Below are 12631 nucleotides of genomic sequence, written 5' to 3' on the forward strand. Positions count from 1 at the left end.
GAAAGAGATGCCATAGTTGGCTAATCCTAGCTGGTTTTACTTGCTCTCTCTTCACATGATCCCCCAGTCAGCTTCTCTAGATCATTTAGCAGTACAACTTCAGGTTTTCTTTTAAGCAATTAACCTCTATCTTTGGATCAAAGTCTTGAGAAATGGGCTTTTGGGAGCAATACCACTTGTCCAATGGGCAACTGTTTGAAAAGATTTTGTTTGTTCTTTCCCAAATGCGTGACTCTTTCCTGGCATGTGCCGTGGATTTCAGCTCAATGTACAAATGAAATGCAATGAAGAAAAAGAACAAGCTTCATGCTCTGAACTTCCATCCTGTGGAGTTTGACACAGGTCTGAGCTATTTTCACGTGTGCCATATATTCTCAGTAAGGGCAATGGGAGTTTTCTTCAATCTCCCTTCTATCATATCATGTGTCCACTGAGGAAAAAAAAAGAGTAGAAGGGAACAATTGATATATTAAAGCAAACTTGCAAGTCTTGGCACTGGTCTCATCATCTTTTTATCACCTTCAGTGGATTCAGGATCAGGACCTTCATGGAAATCTTATTTTATAAAACTGTTTTTTGATTGAAGTGTTTTAATAAATGGGAATTGGAACCCCTTTTGCTTTACCAGAAAGAGGTGCTATTCCCTCACCATGAATTGAGTGAATGCATATAAACATATATCATTCACTCCCCTCAGAATTTAAATGAGGATAGCTAAGTGAAAAACCGAGAAATGAGGTAGGCTGAAAGAATGCATTAGTCATATACAGCACTTTCCATGCATTAATAATCAGTAATAAGCAAATATCCATAATTTAAATTTTCTGGGGACTGGACAAGAAGTATGTTTAGGGGTCAATAAAATATGCTCAATACTTGTTGGCTCCTAGACTTGCTTGTAGGACACAGTTCAGTCCCATCTCTGCGAAGGTTGGTAACTGATTCTCTGTCATAAATAAAGCTGCTCTATGTGGTAAAACTTCTCTCCCATGCCACACTTGGTTTTGGTGTTTTGCACTCGTTATTGCCATTACTCAAAGGAAACGTGGGAGAATGATTGAGCACTGACATGAAAAAGAGTCTTTCAACAACCTCATGCAAAGAAAACTGAGCAGATGTTGTGGCTGGAGGCTTCCAACACTATGGGTGGGGGGAATTACCTGGTAATTGCTGAGGTCTTATAGCTGCCCCTTGGAGCCTCAAACTCAAAGGGATTCTCCTGCTCCCATGTGAAATGCAAGGACCCAGCAGGTTTCATTAACTGAAGGGTTGTGTCTGTTCATGGCTGTGTGCTGCATCTGAACTGCTTTACCAGTCTCCTGGGCAGGACCATTCTCCTGCAGCCTTCTGAGCACTCACAGCCACCATCTGCTTCTGGCCTTCTGCCAGTACTCCAAGGTTCAGAGTCAGATTCCAAAACTATGAACATTTTAACACATTTTAAACTTGTTTTGGGAAAGGAATTCTGTCTTGTGGCTGCTGTTGGAATTAGAGAAATAGAGTTAAAAAAATACGGTCAATTAATTGGTAAACAGGAGAAGCCTTCAATCCACTGATCAAATAAAACATACAAAACATATTGTACTGTGAAATAGCATTTCAACTTGAACCAATTTGAGAAGAAATGTGTCAGGGCAGTTCAACAAACTTCAGTGAAACATTTCAATTACCAGAATGTCAACACTGTTTGTTTAGCTTATACTGAAACCTTCTGGAATATCCATTATCTTTAAAAGAAAAAAAAAATCTGCTTGGGGAGGAATCAAGACAAAAAGGATTAAAAATTCCAAAATTTGCACTACTAACAGAGGAGGAGATTGATGTCCCTTAACTTTTATTTAGTTGAAGTCAATATGCAGTGTAAGGTAGTTATTTACTTTTTCTTGGCAGGCACCTCCATCTCATATGAGATGCCTAACTTTTAGATGAGCAAAGCTGAGGGAATTAAAACTACCCAGTGTCTGAAAAAAAACCCCTACCTATATTGAATTCAGACCAGATGAGTAGCACAGGCAAAAAGAATCTTTACTTGTCATGCTGCTTAGTCCCACCAACCACCCTGCTTCATGCACCTGCTGTTTGCAGATAAAAGTAGAATAGACATTTGTATGCTGGTAGCAAGTTTCATATAGACATATTTTCTTATGCTATTCTAGCACTTACCATTCCCAGCTTTCTACGGCAGTGTGGCTAGGTGAATAGCAATGGGATATTAATATTACTATTATTTTATTTTTAAGTCTCATTTTTGAAGCCTGGATTAAGTGTATCTCCATTTTTATCCTTCTTGCTTTTCTACCACAAGAAGATTTGCATAGCTTTGATGATATGCCTTAACCTTTCTATCTTATCAGTGTCTGTGTGCTTGTAAAGAAGTTCATTTCCTATTTTAGTTTTTAAATAGAGCACTTGAAGTGTGGCCATCAGCAATCAGAGCAATTCCAGATATCTTAGACACCATCACTGTAAGTCAACATGAATACAAATTAAGCTTATCTCTTGATGAAATTCTAATTTTGCTTAGGGAACCAATGGAATTGATTCTACATCTGCTAAATTTGATTAATCACTTCAGTTCCATTCCTTGCTAACAAATAGATTGACAGAAATCAAAGGCATGGATTTACCTGCCTGTTTTCAGTGCTTGGTCTGAATTTACGTATTAAGATATAAAAACTCCTACAAAATCTGAGACTGCTATATAGAATTGCTTTGGTTTTTCATTTCTCAGGCCACACTACTACTACATATTTGGTGCTAACCAGACAAAACCCGTCATTACACCCTTCCCGAGGGAAGCCTGAGAGCTGCAAGGAGTCTTCTATGTTCTAGCTAAAAATATCTTATGCTCAGATTACAGTAGCCTTGGTTTCTATATGAAAGGTAGCAGAAAAGAGGGTATTGCAAAAGACTGGTGGAGGCAGGTATAATGTATTTCTTGGATATTTATTTGCTACCAGCAGCAGTATTTTTCTATTTTCAGTGTTGGTTGTAGACATAAGTGTGCAAGCATTTGCCGTTGCTTCCTTCTGAATAATGTTGTTGGATCTAGGAGAAACATAAAACACGGTAGTACTCACTGAAGAGAACGCATGAGCAGAAATGTTTGGTGATCCAGCAAAACTAATGATATTGGCATAAGAAAAGTTTTGCAATCAAAGGGTTGCCAGAAAATGCCTCAGACTGACCTGAAGTACGTTCAGTCTTTCCTCCTTTGTGTTCTCCATGTTTCCAGTTATTTCTGTCTTCTTCCCCAAGCTGAGAGTGAAGGCAGGGAGTGGAAAGCATAAGGGTGAAAGATGAGGAGGGAGATATAAGGAGAAGGAAGAATGAGCACAGATGAGGGGAAGAAAAAGACAATATTTTATTTTTTCTTCTTAATCTTATTTTGCTTTGGTTTTCCCCTTTCTTCTTTCTCTGTTATCTTTTCATTTGAAGTCAATCTACTGCAGAGTAATGAGAAGGCAGAAGGGAACCCCCATTGCTACTTGACCCAATGAAACTCTGGCAGGCAGCAGACAGAGAATATTAGTGCAGTGGAAGACGTAAGAAAAGGGCTTTTCCTTTCTTTTCTCTCTCCTTAGAGAGTTTCATAATGGAACAAGCCAATAAACCTAATTTCATCATGTATTACTGACTACTTAATGCAATAGTGTTTAGCACATCAGATAGCGTGAGCATCAAGTAAGCAAATGAACCATATGTTCTCACGTATAAGAAAGAATGACAACCTGCGCGATGCTGAATTTATTACAATTTCTCTTCTGTGTGACACCTCTAATACAATTTTAAATTGTTCCTACTCAACTCCTGGGAACGTTGTTAAGGTGAGCCTTTCTGAGGGGCTGTCCTACATGCTGAGATGTCCCAAGCAATCTGTCACTCTTCCATGTCATATGGAGTTACAATAAACTAAACCCCAGTGAATGTCAGTGTTGTGCCCTCTCTCCCCTTCAGTTCTTGTTTTATCCCTGCTTCATGCACATATTCTGATTGATGTTCAGGATTTGATCCAAAGCCAGCTAATCTCATTGGAGTTTTTTCCATTGACTTCAGCAGGCTGTGAATCAAGGTTCCTAATTAGGAGTTTGCACAAAAAATAATGAGAGGATACAACCTTCTGTGCTTCAATTTTAGTCCAAGTTGTACCGCCATGCACATCATTACCGTTGCACTATTCTGTTGTGTATTGCCGTAGCATACAAAAATACTAGTATTGGATGAAAAATATGGTGCACAGACACCAAATAAAAGATCCCAAAAGTTTCCAACGTAAGAGTAACATTAGAGGTATATAGATCAGGATAGGTTGGGGAGGTGGTGTAAAAAGGAGCAATAAGATATTAGCATGACAGACACATGGACTGTTGCCAGTCATGCTGTAGGCATGAGGAACAAAGAGGCTTCTAGGGAGGAGTTTCTGGGATCATTCTGAGTGTGAAGGATTATGTGAGTGAAAGCATCAAAACAGCACCTGAAAAATGTGGCTAATGCTTGGCAAACATGAAGGGTTTGTAGGAGGATACTAACACCTCTGATTTAGCCATTGGATTTTATTACAAAGCAACACTGCTATTTCATTACTTCTTTTCTATGAGAACTAAAATTTTTTTCAAATTTTCAGTGAAAGGAGGAGCTGTTTAAGGAACCCACAAGTGGTAGAATATTACACATTAAAAAGACATAAAATTTCTATGGTCTGTGATATATTATCACACAAATTAAGCCTAAATTCAATAGCTCAGTGAAGATTGCCTTAGTGTCTCCTACAAGTCCACAGGTAGCCTGACCAATGGGTGCAAGAGGCTAGCGGTGATGAGAGCTAAAGACATGAGAGCAGGGGCATGTGCAGGTGAAAGGAGATGGGTCATCACATGGGAGCTGAAATCACTGAAGATGAACGCTGTTCATCTCCAGTGCTGTGTATCTGTTCGAGTGTGTGCGCACATGAACATGCTGTCCAGGGTTTCTGAAAGCAAGCCAGGACCACGCTGTGTACCTGGTGTCAGTTGCTTGTTGTATATACAGAACACTTTAAAGTTAACAGCAGGTTTTATTGTAGGTTTATTTTTGAAATATGTTCTGACAAGCAGATAGGGAAGAAGATTCCTGTAAGTGAATTAAACTCCCACACGGAGGGTAATTCAGGGCCTTATGTACTGTTTAAATTCTACTTAAGTCCCATATTAAGGGCTTAGTTTTACATCTGGAGCGAATCTGGTTGTATGAATGACTGTGTCTGAACTCCTAATAATGTCTGAATCATAAAAATAATGATTAATGGTGGGATTAGATTAAATAGCAGTATTGTGGGCACACCATCTTGTGCTAAAAGAACTTTTCTCTGACGTACTGTAGTTATAAAGATTTCATAAAAACAGCAGAACTTGTGGGCAAATAGAAAAATTGGCAAACTTTTTCTTTGGCAGTTCAGTTCATTTTCTACCTGGATTCTCACCACAGAATTTCACAAAATCTGGTTCCTGATCCTTTCCTTCTCAGTGTATTACTTTATGACTACTTTTTATGTTATGATTGTTCAGACTAGTCAATGTATGGCTGCAAAAATGTTTCATTATGCCCTGTCCACAAGGTAGACTAATAACCAAGAAATCTTTCTTTTTTCCTGGTCATGCTAACGTATGGCTCTTGCCTCAGTCCAGGATTATACTACATCTCTCCTCTCATGACATCAGTTGTTTAAATGCAGATTTAAAATAGGGCAAGGACCGACACAGGGAAGAGAGGAGCTGTAAACAGGCCGTATCTTGTAAATATGACATAGGACCAAGTTCTGTAGGTGGGAAAAAAAACAGAAATGTGTGTGTTTGTTTAATATAGCAGACTGAGGATGAACAGGCTCACAAGCACCTTAAAACTATCACAAGGATTTAGAAAGCTGAAAGGATTAAAACATGGCAAGCAACATTTGGGGGGATTGCTTCTTTGTTTTGTTTCATCACTAAACTAGCTGTTTGGTTGGCACATCTCTCTTCCCTGTACATATAGAGGTCCTGTTGCCCAGCATTCCCCAGCTGCACATTTTGAGACATATTACTACAACAGACTTAGACACATGTCTGCAGATATGGTATTTTTTGTCACTTTTTTCTTTGGTCGTTGCATAAGAATATCTGTCTCATATTTAATACTTGAGTATGTTAAAGACAGGGCAAAATAACTTTTGCTATTTTATGTTAAAAGAAGTACCATCTCCTGAAAATACTGTATTTTGTCTGGAAGCTTTATGATGGAGTATAACTCAATTCAAATGTCTGTATATATTTACATAAAATAAATATCTGTGGTCCCAAATTGCAGAGATTCTATGAAAGAATAATGTTCCTTTTTAGGAACAGAGGGGAATTTTTGGAAATAGCAAGGAACAGTGTTGTAGTGTCACCTTCTATCATTGCTAAAAGTATTATTTTCTAAAATAGTTTAATAAGACTATTCAGCTAGATCGTGTAATTTTGTTTTGATTCAAATAGTTAACACAGAGTTTAATGGTATTTATTTTATTTCCAGTTAATTGTCAGTCAACTCTAAAGCTCACTTATATCAGCATGCAGATAAGGAAAGTCCTCTTTTAAGCATAGTTTATTAAATGGCAATACTATTAGAATACAAATTGCACTCAGAATAGGATAAACAGGTACAAAGATCATTAACATATAATACAGACAGTCAGATCTCAGTTGGGACTCAGTGGGACCTTTTCAAAAATACCAGAGCTGTCATGAGCGGGCACAATTCATTCACTCAGTCAAACTTTACTCACATTTATATCTGCATAAATCACTAGTAATTCTGAGTCACTTGAGAGCTGTTTCTGCCCCTCAGTTACTTCCCCTTGTACTTTTTAATTCAGCTTCTCTCATGCTTCTCAATCTTTGTAAAATTAGAAAAGTCAGTTATTGTCTCAATGTCTGCTAGCATATCTGAAGAAATTTATAAACAATATATCTTTTCATAGCTATGAAAGCAGGAGTGTTTTTGCTCTTGAGCAGAGAAGTGAGACTGAGAAGACGTGGTTTCAAATAGGATTTCTCAGATAATAAAAATTACTTTGCCTCTGATTTCATCAGATACAGAATACTCCCTTTTTATCTGCACAGTGCTATGATGATGACTTCAATAACATTATGAGGTGTCAGACACTTGATGTTAGAGGCAGACAGGAGAAAAGAAGAATGAATCTTTACATTAAGTATCAAGGTTACTTTATTTTGAAAGGATTTATTTTATGCCCTTGAAGAGATAGCTACCCTACTGGCAGTGCTGAAATCTGCAGAAGTAGGCTTGATTCACCCCCAGTTTTACACCAGTCCAGCTCAAACAGTTTTGATGGGGATTTCAAAGACAGTTGCTGTATCGAATTAATGCAATTCACATCCACAAATTAAAATTGCACCTCTCTCTAAAACAGATTGGCTGAACAGTACAGCAGTGCTCAAAAATTACTTCTGCTGCACTTTAAAATCTAATGAGTTGACACCTCTTTCTTTTCTCAGATTTTATTTTTCTATCAGTCTTGTTAAATACATATTATTCTTTCATGCTCTTAAGTTCAAAGCAAATAGCCATCAACAATCTTTTGTTCACATGAGACAACACTTTTGGAGATGGTTTGTTTGGCCTGGTTAATTAAAAGCTGTACCTATCATCCCTGCTTGATATCTCAAGTTCTTTACTTAAAAAGTATGTGTGACAATTTTAATGAGCTCTCACTTCTTCCCAGTCTCATGTCTTCTGCAGAAACATTGCAAGCTATTCTTTTTGAATATTACACAAAGTTTTGGCTCCAGCAGATCTTGGGTAGGATGTTTGTTTTCCCTTTCTGCATATAATGCTTAGCTTGTATACTCCTGGAGTCACCCTGAGACATGGGTCAATCCAATGGAACGGGTAGATTAAAAACAAACAGGACATCGCTTACACTATGCTTAAATAAACCAGGGAAAAACTTCTTGCAAACTGCCATGGGACTAAAGGTTTGCAGAGGGCTTTGGATTCATTCCTGAAGACAAATTTCATCCTATGTAGAAGGGCACTGTCTCTAGATCCAAACCCCGGGTTACAGGTCACTTGGTGCTAGGAAAGGACTGCGGTACCTGATGCTGCATCCTTACCCTGCTGTTGCCCTCTGCCACAGTCACCCTGCAGACAGAAAGTTGGCTAGACATGTCTCTGAACTGGGCTTTAAGCTTAAAGAACAGCGTAAGCTGTCTTATGTTCCTATGATCCTCACCAAGTGAACTGCATCCAACACATCCACCTTTCTGCAGGGTAAGTTCCCAGGTTTGTTACATATGGAATGATATTTCTGGGTATTTCTAATTAGCCCTTGTGTGCAGGAACTTTGTATGGATTTATACAACTGGATTTTCATCTCTTCCTCGTAGCAACTTTGTTTAACTGAGCTATTTACCCAGAGGTAGCACCTGTGTAATTCAGGCAGGAGCATAGGTGTCAGCACTAGTCTGATAAGAATTTAAGCATTTTGTAAGTCAGAGATGCCAGTTTAGAGTTAGGCTTCTGCTTAAGCAATCCCTTGCTGCAACAGGGCTTTATGAACACTTGTGTCCCAAGTAGCTCATTTCATTCTTTCTTCTCCTTCTTTTGCAGGGATGAATTTATCAGATCTGCTTCAGATCCTTTGTTTTTTGTCCCTCGACAGGCACTCATTTACTTACTGAGAGAAGTCCAGTTTTCCTGGCAGACAAAATATTCTACTTGCATTATATTGGACAAGTTAAACTTTTCTGTCTTGTCGCAGTACTTGGAATCACCTTGTCTTCTGATACAAATGCTAAGAATTATTATCTATAGCCGTCACATAGTCTAAAATGTTGTGAAAAGTAGCGGTTTTCAGCAAGCCTTTCAGCAGGTGAGACATGTGTTTCACAGCTTCTTTTTAAATCGTTTGTTAGAGCTTGATCCAAAGCCCATTAAAGGAAATATTCCCATTGCCTTCAGAATCACAGTTCCATTATTTGAAAGACAAATGGAAGAGGATAAAGTGCAGCCCCTCTGAACCCACCCACGGTGTAAAGTCATGGCTTTGAAGAAGTTTATGGCAACTGGGTCAGTATTTCACATTGCTTTTTTTTAACTTGCATTTGAAATGCATCATCTTGATTTTCTGCTGCACTCTGCTTTCTCATCCCTCTCTGGACACAGACCTCAGTACAGCTGGAAATTACTCACTTTTTTTTTTTTTCTTTAATTCCCTTCCCAGCTAACTAATTACTCTGGAGTCCTTTGTGCTTTTACATAAATTCTGCCTGAGTATCTTATTTACTGCTAGCTCCCTAATTGTCTTTAGGTAGCATGACCTCTGTTTCAAACAACTCTGAAGCTTTTATTTGCTCATGGTTTCTCTTTGCTAAGCTCTGTTTTGATCTGTTGAAAGAGCCATTCCATCCTCAGCCTGCCCAGCCGTTGAATACTGTTTCAGAACAACATTTCGTCAGATCAAACATTACCTCGTCAGTTCTTGAGTGTCTACAAACCCCTCTCAGTGGGAAAACCAGGAAGCTGGGAATTATTCAGGTCTCATAATGAATACAGGAAAAAAACAATCTGAGCGAGATATGACTAAACTTCAGTGAAAAAGCCCTAGCCAGGAATCCATAGGGGGCTAAGCACAGAGCCTGTACATTCAAAGATTCTCCCCTTTATTATTCTGTATTTTTATAGACTGTTTTTTCCTACTATCTTACCTACACTGGAAGCTTTTGGGGACTGGGATTGTCTTTTTTTTTTGCCTCATGCCCGCTTCTGGATTCCAATTTGTACCTAGAGCTTTTAGGTGAAACTTCAGTAAAAATAACAGGGTATCAATATTTGATGGTGAGAAAGACACTACGGTGGCTTGTTATAACTTATTATTCAGGTATCCAATTTATGAACATTTGCTGATTCACACTCGAATCTCTTTTGATACTGTTTGATGAAGCCACCATATGTTAGCTAACCAGTCAGTTGAATCAACTATTTTATCACCAGCAGTTTCTAATGAGGGTGTTTTCTTGTGGCTGGTGCAAACTGATGTGAAGAAATGCATCATTAATGAAAAGAAAATAACAGAGGCAGAAGTGGAATACTTGCAAATCTTTCTTCATATTTAAACCTGCCTTTGAGATACTCTCATCAGGTGTGTCCCATACTGAGAGGGAAAGGCACCAATGCTGTCTCAATTTTGATGCACAGTGTCATGAAGCCAGCAGAAAGGCTCAGTTCTTTCATGCTTATTCATCCTTCCTTATCTGAAAAATGTCACTTAGTTGATACATCATTATATCGAAGAGTGTACTTTGTTGCTTCATATTTTGCTCCTCTCTGGTTTAATATGAATATATGATAGACTATTAAACCCGAACTTATTTTCTCATTGTACTACAAATTGCATGCAAACAACTGCTGCAGTACCTGGTGATTATTGCCAAGGAAACAAAGATTTTTCATTCAAGCCTAAATCCCTTCCCCTCTCAGCTCCACACCCCAGTGACAGAGTGCCTGGCACCACAGGGATATCTCAGTTTTTCTCATCCCTAAATCCAACCCTGCCCTGCTCAGGAGAAGATCTTTCAGAAGGGTGAGGTCAGACAAGACTGGGAGACATAAAACTGAGGGTATGTAAGTGAGAAGACCGCTAGGAATCCAAGTCTACCACTTCTCTTCATCAGCTGAGAGGCTGGGAGCGTGTAACGGGAAGCAGAACAAGGTCTAATGTGTGTTACGCATATAGCTACAAGCATATAAATACCAGAGTGGAATTCAGCAAGACACTGTGATGTTTTTTGTGTGTTTAATGGCTATAATATTACTGTCAGCTTCAACTTCTGCTCTTGTTATTGTTCATTTCCTTTAATAATTCATTACATCATCCAATCTTATGTTGTAATAAATATTAAATACCCAAGCTGTGATGCATGAATTAGATATTTTCTTTTTATAAAAGGATTCTTGTATTAGATTTAAATGTCAATTAAAAGAGGAATATAAAAAATTAGTGCAGTACTTCTGTGAGTGCTGGGATGAATGAAGCCTAGTTTCCTGTGGATTTGTGACTTAAATCTGGATTTTGTCAGATGTACAGAAGTGTGGCATTTGAGTGCAGCTCTTCTCAGTTGGGTACAGATTCTCTGATGCCTACTAAGGAGTGTGCCCATGCAGTGGCCTTACTGGCAAGAGGGGCTGTAATGTACATAGAGACCCTGACACCTTTTTTCATGAAACTTCCAGGAATTTCATGTCTTTGAGCCCACTGTCCTCCTCCTAAAGTCAGAAAAAATTCATCAAGAGCTTCAGTATCTACCATGCGAAACAGGTGGATGGAAGAACCGACACGAACTAAACATTACAGGATAACGTAATAATTCTGTCCAAAAGTTCATCACTTACCTAATTCAGTTTTCATTTTGAAATTCTCTACCTTTGATAAATGTGTTCTGTATATTTGTGAAGAAAATCCCAAAGCTCTGAGGTGCTGTCCTTGTATGTCAAAGCAAAAAGGTGCTGGATATGCAGTGAAAGCTTACCTAAGGAAAACATATGCCAAACTCTGTACTGACTTACATCTTAAAGTATCTCATTGACATGAAGAAGCATATGAACAAGCTTAGAAATTAATTTTGTCCATAAAACCCAGGAGTGGTCCTGAAATTACTATTAAATGCAATTTACCCAATACTCTGCAAACTGATGTAAACAACATAGTGACTAATAGGTGATTTGAAGGCCCTGTGAGACTGCAATGTATTTGATTTGGCTCCTTGGCTTGTGAGATGGCATTTCAGCATCTCAGCTAGTCTGCTAATATGTTTTAATAATCCTGACAAAATTGCACAAGCAGCTGGCTCAGACACAACATTAGTATGTCATAGGAGCATTGGGATCTGAAAAAAAAAAAAGCCCCCCACGGTAAAATATAGCACAAACAGGTAACAAGTTCAGTCTTCCTTCTTTCTCTGGAGACTCCAAATTTTGCTGCAAGAAAGTCAGCTAGATAAGTTAATGGTCAACTCCAATATGTCAATATAACATTCATATTATAGAAATCAATAATAAGCAGAGGTGAAAATTGGTTGATACATATTCAGCTTGTTGTAGAAGAGAAGAAGTATAATGGAAACATTTAAATATTAAAAGTAGCATTACATTTCTATTACATTTTTTTCTTCCTTTTTGTTTATTATTTTCCCCAGGGTCAACTTGCTAGAGGATGGCAGTCTCAAACTCTATAACATCACCAAATCAGATGCCGGGGTGTACACTTGTATAGCAACAAATCAGTTCGGAGTGGCCAGAAATTCAGGGAACCTGATTGTGAAAGGTACATTAGTGTTTTCTTTTGTGCTTTATGAATATTAGAAAGTATGTGCTTTCTTTCATTGGGATGCCCAAGTCTGTGCCAATCAGTGCTAGTATTGACAGGTTGTTACTTGCAGTTTAAAGCTGAAACTGAGCTCTCCAGTGCCTGCAGCAAAGAAAACCTCATAACCACACCACTCTGATGATATTTGTACTGCAGTACCATTTAGACGTCAGCAGGTATGGGCTGCACTGTTGCAGACATTGGGCAGCCAGGGTTTGAAAGGACACCAAAGTGGTGTGGAGGTTCGGT

General features: G+C 38.5%; 1 protein-coding gene across 1 annotated transcript in view; it reads left to right on the plus strand.

The window, feature by feature from the left end:
* CNTN6 (contactin 6) overlaps positions 1-12631 on the plus strand; it is a 90704-nt gene that overhangs the window by 53409 nt on the left and 24664 nt on the right. The window contains exon 10 of the mRNA XM_074835664.1: positions 12213-12340. Within this exon, the coding sequence (XP_074691765.1) occupies positions 12213-12340 (128 nt within the window). The remainder of the gene's footprint in view (positions 1-12212; positions 12341-12631) is intronic.

Source organism: Strix aluco, chromosome 11, assembly GCF_031877795.1.
Source record: "Strix aluco isolate bStrAlu1 chromosome 11, bStrAlu1.hap1, whole genome shotgun sequence".
NCBI lineage: Eukaryota > Metazoa > Chordata > Aves > Strigiformes > Strigidae > Strix > Strix aluco.